Below are 20,743 nucleotides of genomic sequence, written 5' to 3'. Positions count from 1 at the left end.
TGGCGTTCGGCAGTCCACTCGAATGATCTCTTCAGTGTGTGGAAGAAGGGCAAACACTTGTCCGTCGCCCTTGACACGAACCTATTCAGTGCCGCTATATTTCCATTGAGGCTTTGCACCTCCTTCACATTTCTTGGTGGTGCCATCTCCATAATGGCCCGGATTTTGTCTGGATTTGCCTCAATTCCCTTTTGGGACACCATAAATCCTAGGAATTTTCCTGCCGTCACTCCAAAGGCACATTTTCTTGGATTGAGCTTCATGTTGTAGGAGTGAGGGGTGTTGAATGTTTCTTTGAGATCTCCCAGATGATCTTCCTCCCTCCGGCTTTTTACTAGCATGTCGTTAACGTAGACCTGGACATTCCTCCCAATCTGTTGTGCGAACATTTTGTTCATTAGTCTTTGGTACGTTGCGCCTGCGTTCTTCAGGCCGAAGGGCATCACTTTGTAACAGAAGAGGCCTTGGCTGGTCACGAACGAAGTTTTTTCCTGATCAGCTTCGTGCATTCGGATTTGGTTGTACCCCGAGAAAGCATCCATGAAGCTCAGCAACTGGTGTCGGGCCGTTGAGTCTACTAGGACGTCGACCCTTGGAAGGGGGTAACTATCTTTGGGGCAGGCTTTGTTAAGGTCAGTGAAGTCCACACACATCTGCCATTTCCCGCTAGCTTTTTTGACCATTACTACGTTCGCTAGCCAATCGGGATAGTATACTTCCCTAATGAAGCTTGCTTCCTGTAGCTTTCGGACTTCTTCTTGTATGGCTCGATCTCATTCGGGGGCGAACACTCTCTTCTTCTGTCGGACAGGTGGAAAGGCGGGCGATACATTCAACCTGTGCACCATGACTGAAGGGTCTATTCCTGGCATATCTTCATGACTCCAGGCGAATACGTCTCGATTGCCTCCGAGGAAGGTTATGAGCTCCTGACGGATTGCGGGGTTAGCGAGTGTTCCAATTTTGGTCGTTCGACCAGGATCGGAACTGTTAAGGGGTATCTCTTCTAACTTCTCTACTGGCTCTGTTACCATCCGGTGCTCTTCTATACTCAAAGCCTGAACTTGATCCTCCATTTCCATCATAGCTATGTAGCATTCACGCGCGGCCATCTGACTTCCGCGCAGCTCCCCTACTTCGTAGTCAATAGGGAACTTAATCATCAGGTGGTAGGTTGAAGTTACCGCCTCCCATGAATTGAGCGTGGGTCGTCCGAGGATAGCATTGTAGGCAGACGAGCAATTGACCACCAAGAATGTTACGTCCTTGGTTATCTACTGAGGGTAATCGCCTACCATTACGGACAATATGACCGCACCCAGGGGGAATACCTGGCTCCCTCCGAAGCCTATGAACGGGGCATTTTTCGGAATTAATCGCTCCCTGTCGATCCTCATCTGCTAGAACGCCAGGTAGTATAAGATATCTGCTGAACTACCGTTGTCGACCAACACCCGGTGCATGTTGTAGTCTTCTATCCGTAAGCTGACGACAAGCGCATCGTCATGTGGATGGTGAAGGCATCGTGCGTCCTCTTCTGAGAACCCGATTATAAGGCCTTCTCTTCATGCTATCTTCGGCACGACTCCTGTTAGCTGAACATTTTGTACCATCCGAAGGTAGGTTTTGCGGGCCTTTTTGGATGACCCGGCGACAGCCGTTCCTCCTACGATCATCCTTATGTCCCCTATCGGGGGCCTCGGTCGCTCATTATCTCGTCGGGGGTGTTGGTCTTGTGCGGATGGATCCGTTTTCTCCTTGCGAACGAACTTCTATAGTTTTCCTTGTCTGATAAGGGCCTGAATCTACTGCTTGAGGTCATAGCAATCAGCCATATCGTGACCATGGTCGCGGTGGAAACGGCAATACTTATCCCTAGAACGTTTGTTGGGATCACTCTTCAGCTTTCCCGAGAACGTCAGAGCCTCCTCGTCCTTGATTTGCATAAGGACTTGATCTATCGGGGCTGTCAACGGAGTGAAGCTCGTGAATCTTCCCCCCAGGGGCTTAAGGCGCCTTTCATCCCTTCGGTCTCCTGTCCTTGCTTTCATTCGGCCTTGGTCTTGCCGAGTGTCTTCCTGCCTTTCTCTCTTCTTTGGCCTCTCGTCTTGCACTAACAGCGCGTCTTCAGCGTTCATATACTTTGTGGCCCGGTAAAGTACCTTCGACATGGTTTTTGGGTCGTTTTTATACAGGGAGAACAAAAACTTACACTTCTTTAGCCCATTCGTGAACGCTGCGACAAGTATCTTATCATCGGCTTCGTCGATCGAGAGTGCCTCCTTATTGAAGCAGGATATGTAGGCTCTTAAAGTTTCATCCTCTCGCTGCTTGATACTCATCAAACAAGCCGTAGACTTCTTGTACCGATAGCCTCCGATGAAGTGCGCGGTAAATTGAGCGCTAAGTTCCTTGAAAGTGCTGATGGAGTTCGGTATCAGTCGGCTGAACCAAATTCTCGCCGCGCCCTTCAGCGTTGTAGGGAAGGCCCTACACATGATCGCGTCTACCACTCCTTGAAGGTGCATCAGGGTCTTGAATGTCTCTAGGTGGTCCAGAGAGTCCCTGACCCCGTCATAACTGTCTATCTGTGGCATGCAGAACTTACTCGGTAGGGGGAAGGAGTTGACGGAGGCGGTGAACGGCGAGTCTGTTCGGTTGACAAGGTCGTCAAGATCACTGGACACTCGCCCCTTGAGAGCGTTCATCATAACTTCCATTTGTTCCTTCATTGTCTGCATCTCTGCGATAATAGGTGGCGGAGCCATATCTACGAGGGAAGGGATGCTCACGTTCTGCCGCTCCGGTTTGCTCGGGGCGTTACTGGCCTGGGGTCCCTCTTGGTGTCTTCTGACAGCACTGGTTCCTTCCTGATCAGCTCCTTGGTTGTCCGGTGCTGCGTTTTTCTGGCGTAGCTGCTCTTCCAGTTCGCGATTTTGTCTGGTGAGGCGTTCCACGGCTGCGGCGAGAGTCTTAACTTGCTTCTCGAGAGCGGTCGTGGGTGGTTCCTCTTCTTGAATGTCGTTAGTGGTTGCCATTGAGCGGGTGAGCACCATGCAACTTTTGTTCGGGAAGCGGTAATATGACTTTACATTACACGTTTCCCACAGACGGCGCCAACTGATGATGCCGAAAATACCACCAGTAAGTCACACGGTCCTCGCGCGCTCCAAATAGCACCTGCACAGCAAAAAGAAAGGACCTAACAGAGAGCACTGGTGTGGTACCGGACAAATACCCTCCGAAGGTCAAGTTAGAACTATTCTCACTGCTCTAGAGTGCTAGAAAGGGTAAATTATGCGTACCTTGGTTCGTGAGGGTGCTTGGTTTTTATAGTAGTAGGGCTTGACCCATTTTCCTTGGAGTAGAAGTTTTTTTCCTTATAGGAGTCTCCTTGGGCGTATTTTGCGGGATCCTTTCCATATAGGAATCCCTCTTAGGTTTCACAAAACGTGGAAGGCAAGTCATTTACTTATACACGTAAACGTGGTTAGCAAGCATTCTTTGACTAGTGCCGTCAGTCTATATTATGCCTTCGGTCTTTATACCGTCAGCTTCAGGATGACCTTCAGCTTTATTATCCCGTCGGCCTATGGTGCTCACAACTTTATCCTGCCGTCAGTCATCAAACAAAGGCTGACGGCCCAGTAGATACCGTCACACATACACCGTTGGCTTATCTTACTTGACCAATCTCTTTTATCCTTATCAATTAGATTGTCAGTCAAGCTTTCTACAATGAGTTGTTCCCGAGTTACTGCATGATCAAATTCCCATAAGAAACTTGGTGTGTGTACTACTTTCTAACTTTGGCATTCTTCAACTTCTTAGAATAAGAATCCTTGCTAACTTTGGCTTGAACTTCATTGTGAATAGTCTTATTAATACATTCAGTATTGTTTACAAGGCCTAAAGTCGCCTTTATCAATTCTAATAAAGAGTTTGTCTTTGTAATCGTTAAATGACCAAAAGAATTCTCGTTTGTGACAATTTCACCATTCGAATCATCCTACAAAATATGGAGGTATTGACAAAAAAAAAAAAAAAAAAAAAAACACATACTGTGGCCTTAAACAGAAAAACCAAAAAAGTGAATACCTCCATGAAACCACCACCACCACTGAGTTTCACATTCTTCTTCTTCATTGCAAATTATTTTCTCTGTTTTCTATTTTCTGTTTTGTTTGTTTGTCTGTCTGATGTTAGAAACCCTTAAACTTGGGTCCTTTTTATGCAAACAGCGCCGACATAGTAACGTTTGACAAATAAGCTGATAAGACAAATGGCATCCAAATTTAATCCTTTTTTTTTTTTTTTTTTTTTTTTTTTTTTTTTAATGTTGTTTCTCCTATCTACTATTACTAGTGGGATCCAAAGTCAGTACTCCGTAGTGTCGTCGGATTGGTTTATATGGTTTTGACTTTTGACATAGAGTTAGATTATGTTGGTGTATAAACCCACTTAAGGCCCAATACCTCCCGCCAGAGCCGGCTGAACGGTGGAGCAAAAAATGCAGTCATCTAAGGTCCCAAGTTAAAAAAAGGCCCCCAAATTTTAACCAATAGGGTTATTTATAATCAATAAATAACTTTTTTTTTTACCAGATGAAAATCAAATAAAAAAATAGAGAAAAAGGCAACGTCCACAATATTTTTTATAACACTTTTACAACTAATGCTAAGTAGCAGGTTGTTACAGCCTATTGTTGATGGCAAAAAAATAATTATAGTGATATTTTCAAATAGAAAATAAAAAGCAGTTTAAAATCTAGGATTGTTGTAAAAAATATTGTGAATGTTGTACTTCTAAAAAAAAAAAAGAATAATAATAAGAGTTTAGTTAGCAAACTTTTACTAGATTTCATCTAAATCTACTACTAACACCACTGTTTTACTTACCACTATCAATCTACCACATCAACAAGTATGAAAAATTTTGTCAAATTTTTTCTGTCTATAAAATTTCTAAAAAAAGAAAAAATTCTTCGTAGGCCCCCAAATGCATCAAGCTGCCCCTACCTCCCGCATTAGTTTATGAAGCTAAAACCATAACTGTATCGCACTTTAATTTTTGGTCACATGTGTGATGTGGTGCGATTTAAAATTTAGTCAAGACCATAACCGCATTGTACCTCATTTTTGTGATCACATGTATGGTGTGGTGTATAAGATGTGGTTTGAGACTAGTATATTTTTCAAATTTTGGGTTTTTCCGGCCCAATCCAAAATTGATTTCTCCCTTTGTTTTGGGCCAAGTTTTAAATTATTGAGCTAATTTTTCTTTATTTTGGGCTGACTTTCCTAATTAACACTTATTAGAGTTATTAAACTTTTTTTGTTTTTTTTGAAAACTAGGGTTATTAAAATATTAATAATATATGAAAGCTCAATTAGTGTGAAACACTAATACTTGTTTAGACCCCCAATTTTAAATTATGACTTAATTGCTTGTACTCTAACTTATCTAAGTGAAGAACGAGAGTAAATGAAACACAATCACTAGAACTACTCTCTAAGAGATATTCAACCACAATGAACAATAAAAGTAAAGCTTAAAGAGAAAGGAAGAGAGATGCAAACACAAGATAATATCATTACATGTTATCGAAGAGGAAATCGAAGAATTCGGCGAAAAACCTCTTCGCGACCCTCTAAGTCGAAATCAATCCACTAGTGAATAAGTTAAGAGTACACAAATAATAAAAGACCCTCCAAGTCTAGTCTACCCAATGTACATGAGCTCTCCAAACTCTTGCTACCAACGGACTTCTCGGAGTCTTATCTTTACTAGCTTTTCGAATCCCGCAATACCGCCCGATTGCATCTGCCAAGCCTCATCGGCTTCTTTTGGCAAATTTCAAATGCTTCCCAAGTTCCAAAACACTCTCTACACTTTGAATAGGTGTGAGTTGTGTTTGGGTAAAAATCACCTCTCAAGGTATAACAATGGGAGAGGGGAAGGAGAAGAGACTACAAAGATTTCTCATTAAAGGATGAGTAGCTTTCTCTCTCTCCCTCTCTCAAAGGTGGGTGTGTTGTGTTGTAGAAACCTATCTAGGGTTTTCTCTATAAATAACCCCTTTTACTTTTGTGGGTAATAAGCGTATATATAGTATGGGTGAAGGGTAAAAAAGTCACACTTAAAATCCTCTAGGTAGAGAGTTTCGCAGGTACCTCGCGAAGTACTCGTGAAATACAGTCTAGCACTTGATTCTACAGCTTCCAGCATATACTTCTCACGTGGCCTTTTCGCGGGAACCTTTACTCGCGAGCTTCTTGCGAGACAGTTGCAAAACTGCACTGATCTTCATTGTATGCTTGATTCTTCACCAACTTAATACTAAACCTAATACAATAAAATCTCATAAAATATAAGAAAATAATTTATTACAATTATAACACTTTTTGTCATGGAATAAAGCCAACATAAAACATAGTTGTAAATCACAACTTTACAATATATTTAACATTAAAAATAAATATATTAATATATAAAGAGGGTGCGGTGCGGTGCAATTTTCTTATTATAAAACCACAAACTGCACTGCACCATGGGGTGTGGTGCACTGTTACTTGTGGTGCGGTATTGTTATGCCATTTTACGGGTGGTTTTGGTGCGATTTGTGTGGTTTGATGAACACCCCTAGTTACAGTAATTATGTAAACTAATGTGTAACCTCGTATATGTGCATGGGTACAATTAAAAATAATTATAATTATACGGTTCAAATTATAAATTTTTTTAGAAGAGGTTTATATTATACATGGTTTAGCTTACACTTTTTTTAAACCATACATTTATAACATATGTAATGTTTTCTCATATTATATATATATATATATATATATGATTTAAAATTTAATTGGTTTTAAACTTTTCGATTTTTGCACTCAATAATTTACTTGACACAAAAATTAAAAACTTAGATGGACACATGGCGAAAAATTGGACTCCAATTGAAAACCAATTTTGAATTTAATTGGATTTGGATTTTTTGATTTTTACACTCAATAATTGACTTGGTACAAAATTAAAAATTAAATAGGACACATAGCGCAAAATTGAGAATCCAATTAAAATCTAATTGGATTTTCTCTAAGTTTTGGCTATTAATATATATATATATATATGTGTGTGTGTGTGTGTGTGTGTGTAGACTTGTCCCATACTCACGTGATGCATAAGCATAAATAATTATTTTGTATTGTAATATAATGTATAATTTTTTCTCTAAAATTCCTTTAAGACAATTTGTTCTCCCTAAAAATTAAACCATTTTTATTGGTCCAATTATGTCTACTTCAGTCCCATTCGGCCTAATTAGGTCTATTTTGATCAAATTTGATCAACTCGGTCAATTTCGGTCTCCCTTCAGTCCATTTTAGACTAATTGGGCCTAAAATCGATTCCTTTTGTAGGTTTTATTTTCAATTTTAGTTCAAAATTTCATTTTTTTCCTTAATTTTTTTGGGTTTAAAAGTATGAAATTTTATTGTATTTGGGCTAAACTCTTTAGTTTTTGAGTTAAAAATACAAGGAAAATACTAAAATAAACATTATAAATTAGAAATATGAGCCTAAAAATGATAAATATATAAAAGTCTTATTCAGTCTACTTTGGTTCTATTCGGTTCATTCTATTCTCTTCAATCCAATTTGGTCCTATTTAGTCCATTTTGTCTGCTAAAGATCTATTCGGTCCATTCAGTCCACATCGGCTCCATTTGGTCCACATTAGTCCCATTCTATACACTTTGGTCTTATTCAGTCCATTCAGTCCACTTTGGTCCTATTTCGTCCATTATGTCTACTTTGGTTCTATTTCGTCCTCTTTGGTCCACATTGGTCCAATTCGGTCTATTCTCTCCACTTTGATCAGTCCTATTCAAGCCATTCGGTCCACTTTGATCCTATTTGGTCCATTTTGTCTACATTGGTCCTACTCGGTCCTATTTAGATCACATTGTTTCTATTCGGTCCACTTCGGTTTGGTATGTCCATTTTCGTCCTATTTAGTACAGTATGTTCCCTTTTAGTTCATTCTGTCCACTTTAGTCCATTCATTCTTATACAGTCCAATTCCTCATCATCCATTTGCCGCCTCAGCTAATAGCTCAGTGGCGTGGCTTCGAATCTAAAAATGCTAAAAATCATGGTGTTAAACAATCTGCTATCTAACCAATCATATATCATTCCTTTAACTATAGTATGACTTGCCAAAAAAACTGATAAATTTTAAATAAGAGACCGTGCAATGATGGAAAGCTCCTCACAATCAAATACATTGTTCCCAAAAGAAAACTGATAGCACTTCAAGTAATGGAAACATACGACACAAAATAAAATATATTAACATATCAAAATTTTAATTAAAAAAAAAAAAAAAAAGAATAAAGGCAAGAGTCATTGAGGGAGAGGCATAATATTCCCATGAATAAGTTTATAAATTTGATAATGCCTATGGTAATCTCAAATGTAAGCTATTGACCTAGCACTAGTTAACACAAGCAATATATCGGCCATGAGTAGACTGCGTCAAGCTTTCTACAATGAGTTATTCCAGCCTTCCCGGGGTCGATGCATCATCAAATTCCCATAAGAAACTTGGTGAGGAGGTTGCCAACTCCTAGACTGCGAATGCATGGAACTTGAACTCAAGTAATCATGATTATCCATCCCATGTTCTCCATCGTACATGTGGTTTGTACTACTGCTAATTGCACGTTTCCTTTTTGCTGGTTGATATGCTTCATGAACTTGTGGTATAGTTGCACCCGAGAAATTGCAGTTGAAGTAGGGAGAACTTAGACTTAAGAAAGGGTTTTGGCTCAGCATTAACAACTCGTTGCTTTCTAGGAGCTTCTTGTAGTATTTTTCAAGGACTCCTGGAGGAAATTCAAGATAATGCATCCTGAGAATATATAGTACATGAACCACAAAATTCATTGTCTTTATTAGCAATAAGATTCATTACTCATGATGAAATATTTAAAACCATTAAAATAGTGACAAGAACTACACTACATGAGATATCTAATGTCAATAGAGAAGTTTCAAAAATTAAAAAAAAAAAAAAAAAAAATACAAACCTATAATTAAGTGCTTGACCACCAGTGAAGTCTGAACTAATATTCCATATAGTATGCTGTCTTGGAATCGGAGTACTCTCTTCATAGAATGAAGGGGGCCTATTAAGCTGAAAAAAATTCATCAGTTTTAATCAATTGAGACTCAGGAAAATATCACAATTCACTAACCCTATATTTCATTAAAAATTATGAAATTAAGAATGAGAAACTAACCTCAATTTCTAGAACTCCAGTCCCATCTTCCATAATTTTAGCTCTAATCGCTAAAATATCAGACCACTTTATTTCAATTTTTTTCTTCAAAGATTGCTTTCGAGAAATTTCCCAAGCCAGTTTTTCCTTTGCAAAGTAACACCTTACAATCAACCCTTCTACCTGTTCAGCAACTTCCTGCACATTTTTAATCAAAATTAATTATGATTTGTTTTTCTTCATCATCATAATATTTATTATTGCTATTCAGATTATGGATATTACCTCCCATATGCCAATTTTGAGTAATGATGCTCGAAAGTTTAAAGCCTTCAACTTCTTAGAAACCTTTCTAACTTCGGCTTGAGCTTCATTATGATTAGTCTCATCAATACATTTAGTGTTTTTTTCAAATCTTAGAATCGCCTCCATCAAATCATTGAAAGTGTCGGACTTTGTAATTGTTATATGATCAAAACAACCCTTGTTCGTAACAGTTTCACCATTTGAATCATTCTGCAAATTAGGTATTGACAAAGAAGAAGAAAAAAAAATCAGCATTAACTAATGCATGCATCATAAAAAACATAGAAGATCACATACATATATAGGCCTTAAACCGATACACCGAAAAAGTGGAAATAATTTTAAATCAATGCTTTAATGTCTAAACTTTTGAAAGTTATAACACACAGTCACGCACATTGTTTAAAGCCTTCAACTTCTTAGAGACCTTTCTAACTTCGGCTTGAGCTTCACTATGATCAGTCTCATCAATACATTTAGTGTTTTTTTTTTTTAAGATCTTAAAATCGCCTCCATCAATTCATAGAAAGAGTCGGTTTTTGTAATTGTTAAATGATCAAAACGACCATTGTTCGTAACAGTTTCACCATTCGAATCATTCTGCAAATTAGGTATTGAATAAAAAAGAAAAAAAAAATCAACATTAATTAATGCATGCATAAAAAAAAACATAGAAGATCACATAGATTGGCCTCAAACCGATAAACTGAAAAAGTGGAAGTAATTTTTGAAATAAATACATTAATATCTAAACTCTTGAAAGTTATAACGCACAGTTACACACATCGTACTAAAATATTCATGCACATGCAGGAAACAAAAATTCATTCAATAACATCAATCGCTCTAGCTAAAATATACAATAAGGACTGACATCCTGACATTACCAAACAGAGAGAGAGAGAGATATTATGGCTACTAGTTATATGTACTTAAACGGTTAAAACCCCAGGCAAACACCAAAAATCAACAATGCAAGCACTTCTCTAATATATATATATATTGGAGAAGTAAATATAAAATAAGGTAGTAGGTACGTGATAGGGAGACATATATGTATATCAAAGAGTTGACACAGTACATACCTCCAAATCAATAATCTCTATAGGTTGTTGTATTTGTATGTCACTGTTATTAGTGGCTTCCGAGAATTGAAGCCCATGATCAAAGGCATAGCCTCCCTGAAACTGAGAAGTAGAGACACCACCACCACCGCAACTGCTCAACCATAAAACCTGCTCGAGCTCCATTGCCAATTGTTTTCTCTGTTTATTATTTGCTGTTTTGTTTGTTTAATTGTCTGAATGTTAGAAAACCTTAAACTTGGGTCCTTTTTATATATGGAAAGGGAAACAGTAACACTAAAAAGTAATAACATTTGACACATAAAGTGATAGACCAATGACTTAACCAAAATTTAACCTTCTTAGCTATTATGTTGTTTATCCTATCTACTACTAGTGGGATTCGGATTCAGTACTCCGTAGTGTCATTGGGTTGGTTTATATGGTTTTGACAGACTTAGATTATGCCGGCGTATAAACCCTTTTTTTTTTTTTTTTTTGAAGTGTATAAACCAACTTAAGGCCCAAAATCTCTCACGTTTGTTTATGTATAATTGTATAAAATTTGTCCATAATTATTATGGAAATTATGTAAATTTACACTAGCACTGTTATTACACTATTATTTTTTATTATTTTTTTATGTATTTTGAGAATAAAAGAAAAAAAATGATGGTTATTATGTGTGAAAAAATAAATAGTTTAAAAATTCAAGAAAAATTGATATTTTAATGAAATAGAGTTAAGAATAGGTAATTTGATGTGAGGTTTTTTGGAAAGTGATTATGTAAAATAGAAATAGAAAGAGTAGATATTTATACTAAGATAAATATGAATTTTTGGAAGATTTAATGTGAGTGCTCTAAACCTTTTACACTCTGATGTTTCACATGTATAATTATCAATAACTATTCAATATAATTATCAATAACCATTCAATAAATCTCTATTTTGTAATATTTTTACAAACTGTTATTGTGGCTAACTTTTTATTGATTCTCATTTTGGCTTACTAATAACATCACTTTTTTATTTACCAATAATCACTCACCACATTAGAGCATCTACAGCAGTGGAGCCAAATTTTTAGCTTTCTAGCATCACAAAAAATCACTTTATCTATTTTACTTTCTTATATCCAACAACAATGGTTTTATTTTAACTTTTAACACTTCTAGCATCACAAAAAATCACTTTATCTATTTTACTTTCTTATATCCAACAACAATGGTTTTATTTTAACTTTTAACACAATAAAATGATATTTTATTCAACCATCAAAACACAACCACAACCACCATCAAAGCCATAGAAATCATTGCACAGAGACACGGAGAGAGGAAAAGTAGTATGAACGCAAAATAAAATGTAGAAGAAAGAATAAAAAAAAAGTAGTGTGAATGAAAAAAAAAATATATATATATATATATATATATATTTATATATTTTACCTTTCAGCTACCGTGCACAGCCAAAAATAGCTGTGCACTGTAGTTGTGGAGCCAAAAAATATTGCTTTGGCTCCACTATTGTAGGGTACATTTTGAGTTTTAGTGGTGCTAAAAATATTTATATGCCTATTTAGCATTACTATCACTCACCACATTAGAGCATCCACAGCAGTGGAGCCCAATTTTTAGCTTTTTAGCACCACGAAAAATCACTTTATCTATTTTACTTTCTTACATCCAACAATAGTGGTTTTATTTTAACTTTTAACACAATAAAATAATATTTCATTCAACCATCAAAACACAACCACAATCACAACCACTATCAAAGCCATTGAAATCATTTCACAGAGACACGGAGAGAAGAAAAGTAGTGTGAACGCAAAATAAAATGTAGAAGAAAGAATAAAAAAATAAGAAAAGTAGTGTGAATGCAAAATAAAATAAATTTTTTTTTTTTTTACCTTTCAGCTACCGTGCACAACCAAAAATAGCTGTGCACTGTAGTTGTGGAGCCAAAAAATATTACTTTGGCTCCACTATTGCAGGGTACATTTTGAGTTTTAGTGGTACTAAAAATAGTTATATGCCTATTTAGCACCATTATTACTAGTGCTCTTAGTTGTTTGTAAAAAAGTTTGTATTTCTAGCATTTTCAAAAAAAAAAAAATAATTGTGAAAATTTGACAATGTTCATGCTTCAACGATATTGTCATAATAACTTCATAATTCCCTAAAAAAAAAAGGTGGTATGATTAGGATTATTTCGGGTGGTAACATGGTTTAATCAAAACATTAATTGAATTGGATATCTAATATTTAGAATGTGAATATCATGGAAGAACATTTTATTCTTATTTGATGGGGGAAAATCCATAAGAGAGGCTTCAAGTTCAAGAACAAATCTTTTCCCCTGGAAATCTGTCTCTATGGACCTTTTCCTCATCATGTCATGCCAGTTATGGATGCACAAGAATGGAAAACCAATGGGATAAAAGCAGCTACAACCAGCCACTCTGGTAAGCTGTCACACTCACAAGACAAAAAAATTTGGTAGCCAAGTTCATATATGAGTTTCTGTAGAAAACATATAGTCCATCATTGAAGCCTCCCCGAATTACCAAGTCTATTGTTGCTGTCCAAAAACTTCAAGATGACTCTGGTTATGGGATAGGTGCAGTGATCTAAGATGTTAAAGGTAATTTTATAGCAGCAAGAGTGGATTTGATACAGGTGCTAGTGCTGGTTGGAAGCTCACCTTGCAGTTTTTTTTGGCATGTCCTACACTTCTGTCATCAGCAAGGACTTCAGGAACCGCAGATTTAGAGCAATTACAGTGTCGCAATTGCTGCTTTGGACTCAGATTCCCACCAAAATGCGAACTACAATCATCTTTTCAATGAAGTGAAATATACTGCTTTTAGTTTTAGATGTTGTAAATTTATTCTTGTGGAGATAGGATGTAACAATGCTGCCTTAGTTTTAGTAGAGCTAGCATTCTTGTAAGACTGTTATTGTGGATTGAGGAAAGAAAAATCAAACTCTCAGAGATTGGCAAGCGAAATCTTCATCTTGAGGAAGTCGGGCAATTCTTATTAAACCAATTGCATAAGTTGTGCCAATATACACAGTGGCTGCCATTAAATGTAAAAAGCATTTATGTGATAACCTGCATTCTATAGTACGTGAGGAGATTTTAGTGGCAAGCTAAACATAAATAGAGGCATCATCTTGCCAACCAAAAGAAGAGAAGTGATTTGGTTTAGTGTGGTTGTGTCTGTTCAATTCTTGAAGGGATATATGACTCATTCGATGACAATCTTTTATGTATAACATTAGAGCGTGTTCCTTCAATCTTCATATTTCATATGATCTCCTACCAACAAACTCAATATCATTTTCTTTTTTTAAAGTACCATGGTGATTGGTGAGGCATAACACAACGTTACAAAGCTCCATTGAGGAACATTTTTACTACACTAGCCTCTCTTTTTTTTGAGCTACGCTACACTAGCTTTTGGTTTGGCTTTTTTGGTGTAACTTATAAGTTTATGGATCCAATTAACGAGTGTTTTAGAGCATTCAATAAATAAGCATTTAATGCAACCTAATTTAGTTTTACTAACTACTGTTACTTTTCTATATTTTTATGACACAAGTGTGCACTAGCCACTCTTTTTTCCTCAATCTCATAAAAAGTAAGAGTATTTTAGTATATTTAATGCAATTTAACAACTTTAAGTATATGTTAACATATGTCTTAAAAGGTTTGGTTAATAGATATCTTAAGACATTTTAATAAGAATGCATTTAATGCAACTTGCTCTAGTATTGCCAGAGACACTTTTCTATGCTTTTGTAACATGTACACTTGCTACTCTGTTTTCTCCATCCCATAATAATTAAGAATAGTTTAGAATGTTTAAAACAACCTTAACACCCTTTGGTACCCATTTAACAAATGGCTTAGTTTATAAACAACTTTTTAAAACTTCAGTTTTTGTTTTAGGTACAATGTTACTTCTATTCACTTTTAGTAAATTAATAAAAAGTTAATCCAAAACATCATACTCGATAGTAAAGTGATTGTATTCAAAGTTTAGGAAGAAAAAAAAAGAGAGGTCATTCTCATACCATCAACACTTAAGGGCTTCAAAGGGATGAATTTGAAAGGCCGCCTCTTTAATTTAGTCAAGAATTAACAATAAGTACCAACCCATCCTGCCCTACTTTTCCAACTTATAATTAAGATGTTTCCTAATTTGACTCTACGTGATCGGTAGAATTCAAAGTTGGCAGGAATGAAATATAATAATTCACATATAATATAATAATAAACTAGTTAATCATGACATGTTGTCCATGTGTCATGAATAGGCAGTATGACTTTTCTTCATTGTAGACGACAAACTAGTCTTACCCATAAATGCATTCAATGAAGGCAGATTTTCACTATGCATTGCCTGCCATGCCAGTACATTGTACTCAATTTTTGCAAACGTGTGCAAATACCATATGAACATTAAGAACCACAAGCCGCAGCATAATAAAGCAGTGTGATGTTAGATTTGCCAGTACTGGGACTGTTATATATTCTGCTGACATGGAGATTTAATACTTTCGATTCACATTGCTTTAATGCTGATCTCTAAAATACAAATGGACCATACACAGGTTGAATAGAAGAAGATTCGAAAGAGCATTGGGTTTCAGCCAAAAAAGAAAAGAATAAACACTAGAGAGCAATAATTGTTTCATGCATGTATGCATTTTCCTTTTGTGAGTCACATGCTATGAGAAGAACGATATATATGCCCTGCATGAGATGATTTCTTATTTGGGCAGGGGAAAAGAAGAAAAGAACATACAAATTTCTATAAATATAATTTGCATTCTGGATTAGAGAAAACTAATTGAACTCAGTCAGACTGGGCTTTCACTATCTACAAAAGAGCATCCTCTCTTCCATCATGTTGAGGGATGTGTAGGTGGAAGGACCACATGTTTATCTTCTATATATTGTGTTGAATCACCAACAAAAAAATGAAGAAAAAAAGCACCAAAAAAAAAAAAAAAAATTTAAAAGAGAAAAAGATGCACATTATAGACAATCAAAAACCTTCAACACTAGCTCTCCGGATAGATGATGATGATGATTTTCGGCTTTCCTGTCGTTCAAGCTCCTCCAACGAAAGGGTGGAGGAACACGCACGTGGAGGAAGAGACAATGGCAGAGCTGGTCGTCTAGTAGGGGAAATCGATGGTTGGGCTCTTGATGGCGGAGATGGCGAGAAACTTGACCTGGGAGCTGGCATAATGATTCCATTGAGACTCGGTGACCTTGACATTTGCTTTCCAGCAATGGTTGCAGGTTCTTGTAGAGGAAAACGACAGGAATACTTCATGTCTTGTATGATTTTGAGGTGTTCAACGATGGCTCTCATGGTGGGTCTTTCTGATGGATCCTTCAGAAGACATCTTTGAGCTATGTCAGCGACTGTCCTGGCTGCTTTGGTTGGGAAACGGCCTTTCAAATGAGGGTCCATGATCAGTGATAGTCGACAGTCATCAGCTAGGAAAGGCCGGCTCCATTTGACTAAATTCCTCTCTTCCTTGGGATGACGGCTATCAAGATTCTTCCGGCCAGTAAGTATTTCTAGAAGAACAACTCCAAAACTCCAAACATTGCTTTTTGGGGTAAGCAATCCTTTCTCCACTGTTTCCACTGAAAGGTTTGCCACTGCCTGTACACATGAGAAAGAAGAATGTTAATTAACAACCTATTGGCCCAAACAGGGCATGCAAAAAAGGAGGATTTGTAGAGAACAAATGAGTGCATGTGACTACAGCACATATTATTTAGCTATGAGTCTTTCTTTGAAGGTTAACACAAATAAGATGAACTTAAATATGGAAAAGGGACGTTATCACTAAGCAACTTAAAAGAACTTACAACAGAATTATTAGAGATCTCCATCTCAGGAATGTGGCCAACACAACCATATCCTGAAAGCTTTGCACTAAAATCTTTGTCAATCTGTATGTTGGAAGTTGAAAATTCATTGTACATGGCCTGTATAAGTACAAGGGAAGCTTTTAGCAAACGCAGAAGGCGTAGTACCCTTAAATTTTCTAAGGTTCAAATAACTGAAATATTAATTTTCTTGTCCAAAGAAAAAAAAAAGCCCTGCTAATGCGGTCAAATTATGATTACCTGGAAAGGCCCTTCTTCATGCAAGAAAGTAAGACCTTGTGCAGCGCATAAAGCAATTTTCATTCTTGTATTCCAATCAATGGGAGGACCATCTGATCTCCCATAGAGTAGCCGATCTAAGCCTCCATGAATGAGCCTCTCATATACTAACATTCTTTGTTCGGAACCATCACGTGCATGGTAACCAAGCAATTTACAAAGATTAGGATGATGCAAAGATGCAATTGTATTTACCTCGTTAATAAAATCCTTTAAACCCTGGAGGAAAACAAACACAAGGACACCATATTACAAAGCGGTCCAGCATTTCTAATATTTACAAAGCAAAATATCTAAGGCGTAAAGTTCTCCTACATAGGTGAAACCATAATTTGTATGCCTTGTTTGATGTTATGATATACATTTAAACATGCAACCAAGATGGACAACAAAAGGAAGAATGTGTACTTAAAGAAAGGCAGTTACAAGTCCACCCCAAGAGCAAGATTCACAGATAGGTAAACTTTCATTTACTGCATCTATGGCTGAATTCACTTTACTAGCTTTTAACACCAACCTAGAGATATCCTAAATTCCAATTACTATAAAATTTTGAATTCTAGGAGTTGTCTAAAAAATCACATGTTTCTTTTAGACTTTGTTATGTTTGTTATAAGAATATTATATAGCCATACCATTGCACACTGGGGTAATTCAGAAAGGGGATGCAAGATTAAAACACTAACAATTATGTAGAGCAGCAAAACAACATGGTTTTCCATACAACTGTAAAAATAACAAAATGATGATGGTGGAATTCATCCACTTTTTTAAAAGTTAGCTAAGTGCCAACAATTATTGGCCTGGGAGATACCAAGAAAATGAAAAAAAAAAAAAAAAAAAAAAGGGTTCACTCCATGCATCCTAATAATCGTGATATGCATAAGTTACCTGAGTGGATGGGTGAAGGCGAGTAATAGTTGCTTCGAACTTTTTTGAACCATCATCTCCAAATGAAGCTTTATAGATAAAGGAAGAAAGACCTTCTGAAACACATCGATCTGACGAGAAATGATGGCAAGCAGCAGCAATTTCATCAAATGAAAAGTTCCTCAGAGTTCCTGTAGGAGGCAGTGGCAATGGTCCAGAAAAGAGAGGGCCACTACTAGTAACTGACTTAAAGCTTCCGGTAGTTTTTAGTGCAGCAGTGCATTGCGATGGTAGAGGAAGAGGTTGAGGACTTGGTGAACGTTGTTCCTTTATTGATCCAGTTCGATACTTGGACTCATCCTGTTCATCATATTCAACTGATGAAAGAGCATCTTGCTCTGCAGCATCAAGAGTCGACGGAGCAGATAATGCCCTTGTTCTATTACTGGTGATTTTGTTAACTGGTTGAATTGGTTTCACTCTGGTCCTAAAACTTGGGGGTGCAGACTGTAGGGACCGGGTTTGGATTTGGGGTTCCGGCAACACAGTGGGCGAATGATCGTTATGGCTAGCACGTTTCATATAAACATTGTGCTCAGACTTTTTCTTCTTACTCTTCAAAACTGTGAAACACCCCATCTTACTATACAAGTATCTAAGGATGTTATATGGTTTTCTGTCTTTCTGCAAAGAAAAATAAAGAGCAACTATCAATTAAAACCCTTAAACTTGGTAAGGTCTTAGAACTTCATTAAGACCAAAAGTTAAAATAAAAGGATAAGAATTTCATGTGGTGACACACCTTAGAATTCATTTGATCGGATTGGAAAATATCACCACCACATGAATAAAAACTTATAAAAGAAAAAGGAACAAGAAATTGCCTAATGACCAACTCTAAGTATCAACAGTTAACCCCCTCCAACATCCTTTTATAGAAGATTTCAAACAGTTGCTCATACATGTTATTTTCAATAGATGTATCTCAGGAAACCTCTGAAATCAGTGCCAATCTCAATTCCCCTTATCACAACAATACCACCTAAATTTTGGGTGGGTCATGGTCCACCTTTTCATCACTTGAGGGGTTGATATTCCACCTAAAATTTGATAATTCATTTCCATACAATGAACCTTTCTGCAACCAAATTGCTAATCAATCAGTGAAAGACCACCCTCCAATCCCCTCCCACATCATCTAATACACAAATCTATCAAACTTCCAACTTGGCAACAATACCTTAGTAATGAACTATACCATAAATCCTAGCTACTAAAGGATCAAAATTTATTTATACATATTTAAAAAAAAAACCCATATCCACTAATGCCTCTTCCTTAAAAAGCCACGAACCCCATGAATCAGAATCCATTAAACTTGAATAAAAAGCAACCCAGATCCATGACACCCCCAAATTTTGCCAAAAGAAAAATAACCATTAATTTACAAGGCCTAAAATATCATTATAGGATAATCTTCTATCCCATAAATCACTGCAATTAGACAATACCCATATAAGTGCAACTGAAAGCACAACAAACCATTAAAAATCAAAAAAAGAAAAAAAAGAAAAAAATCCCACAAATCTCTCGAGAAAATCTGAACCTTTGAATGCCCACCAAGAATTATCCCAAGAATCCAATTAGAAAAATTAAAACTTTATAAAAAAACAAAACAAAAAAGAAGAAAAACTAATCAAACCTGGAAAATTGCAGCTCATGAAACTCTGAACAGATTGCCCAAATGGGTCTAATTTGAATCTGTGGTCTTGATTTGATGACAGGAAAAAAAAAAGCCCTTCTCAAGTCAAAGAAAGCAGATGGTAAAGGCTGGGGAAGTGAGAAAGATTTTATCTTTGTGAGAGAGAGAGAGAGAGAGAGAAAGAGAGAAAGTAGACAAAAATGAAGGAATACTAAGAATAATAGAGAGAGAGAGAGAGAGTCCCAAAGAGGAATGGAGCCCAATGAGCAGTGGTCAAACCTACCAAAAACCCAGATTTAATTAACCATTGAAAGTATCATTATTATTATCATATAAAAACAACAGAAAAATTGTTTCTTTTTTCACTTTCTGACATCTCTACCCTCAATATTTTTCTATATTACAATTCAGTTTCTTCTTTTTTTATTCATCAATGTCAGATTCTCTTATCCTGAAAATGACTTAGAATGCCCTTTTGTACCCTCAAAAAAAAAAAAAAAGAATGCCCTTTTGTACTTTTTTTTTGTTGATAAACTGCCCTTTTGTACTTATGTTTGAACATGGAATCTTCTGTGTCTTGAGACTCCCCAACCCAACCGTGTACAAGCTGGATTTGAATTATTAGTTCCATTTTGACTGGTATTCCTTAAATAAAAAAAAAAAAAAAAAAAAGAGTTTGTTTGTGTTTTACATTTTTTAGTAAGAGATTTGTGTACTCTAATCCGAAAATTTTGGTCAAAGAATAAAAATTTGACCCCAGATCATTTCATTCAAGCAACATGCCTACAAGATTATAGAGTTGTATAAATTTTTGTTGATATTGGAAATTTGAACTATATAATGTATTTATTGAGTGTTTATATAGGGTGTGTGTGTGTGTGTTTTTTTTTTTTTTTGGGAATAAAATATAGGGTGTATATTGTGCAAGAACATTTGATTTTGGTTTTATTAAGAATATCTTGATTTCTAAGATTTGTAATGTTGAGACTTGAGAGACAAGTTTTATAAACCAACATATAAAAAAAAAAATTAAAAAAAAAAAGCCAACTTTTTTATTTTCCTTACATGCTACGTAAGGGAAAGCTATAAAATAAAAGAAAGAAAAGTACAAACACATAGTTCATATTTTTAATTTTAAATTATTTGATATGAATTCAAATCATGAACATAATATAAGCAAAACCAATGAACAATAAAGTTGAATTATTATCTTTGAAAAATTTAGTATCATTTTTTTATTAGTCAAGACAATCATCTAGTATCAGCATGGGAAATGCCCATGTCTTGTCGTAAGGCTCATTTTGAATTGTGGAGTT

General features: G+C 36.2%; 1 protein-coding gene across 1 annotated transcript; it reads right to left on the bottom strand.

Annotated features, from left to right (window-relative positions):
- Positions 1-15,473: 15,473 nt before the first annotated feature.
- On the bottom strand, positions 15,474-19,661 carry LOC126692552 (probable serine/threonine-protein kinase PBL1). Its single transcript, XM_050388181.1, has 5 exons — positions 19,428-19,661; positions 17,747-18,409; positions 16,817-17,074; positions 16,556-16,675; positions 15,474-16,346 (listed from the first exon to the last, which is right to left on the bottom strand). Exons 2-5 carry the CDS (start codon positions 18,362-18,364, stop codon positions 15,714-15,716), a joined length of 1,629 nt encoding a protein of 542 aa, XP_050244138.1. The 5' UTR covers positions 18,365-18,409; positions 19,428-19,661; the 3' UTR covers positions 15,474-15,713.
- Between the last annotated feature and the right edge of the window lie 1,082 nt (positions 19,662-20,743).

This window comes from Quercus robur, chromosome 7 (assembly GCF_932294415.1).
Source record: "Quercus robur chromosome 7, dhQueRobu3.1, whole genome shotgun sequence".
Taxonomy (NCBI): Eukaryota; Viridiplantae; Streptophyta; class Magnoliopsida; order Fagales; family Fagaceae; genus Quercus; species Quercus robur.
The sequence above is the reverse complement of the archived record's forward strand: the minus strand, read 5'-3'. Positions and strand labels throughout refer to the sequence as shown.

Bases quoted from the DNA above. Each gene is read 5' to 3' on its own strand.
- LOC126692552 (XM_050388181.1), bottom strand. From the start codon at position 18,364: ATGGGGTGTTTCACAGTTTTGAAGAGTAAGAAGAAAAAGTCTGAGCAC. The intron at 16,676-16,816 runs GTAATCATAATT...GTACTTATACAG, and splicing joins ATGAAGAAGGGCCTTTCCAG to GCCATGTACAATGAATTTTC. The intron at 16,347-16,555 runs GTAAGTTCTTTT...TCATGTGTACAG, and splicing joins AGATCTCTAATAATTCTGTT to GCAGTGGCAAACCTTTCAGT.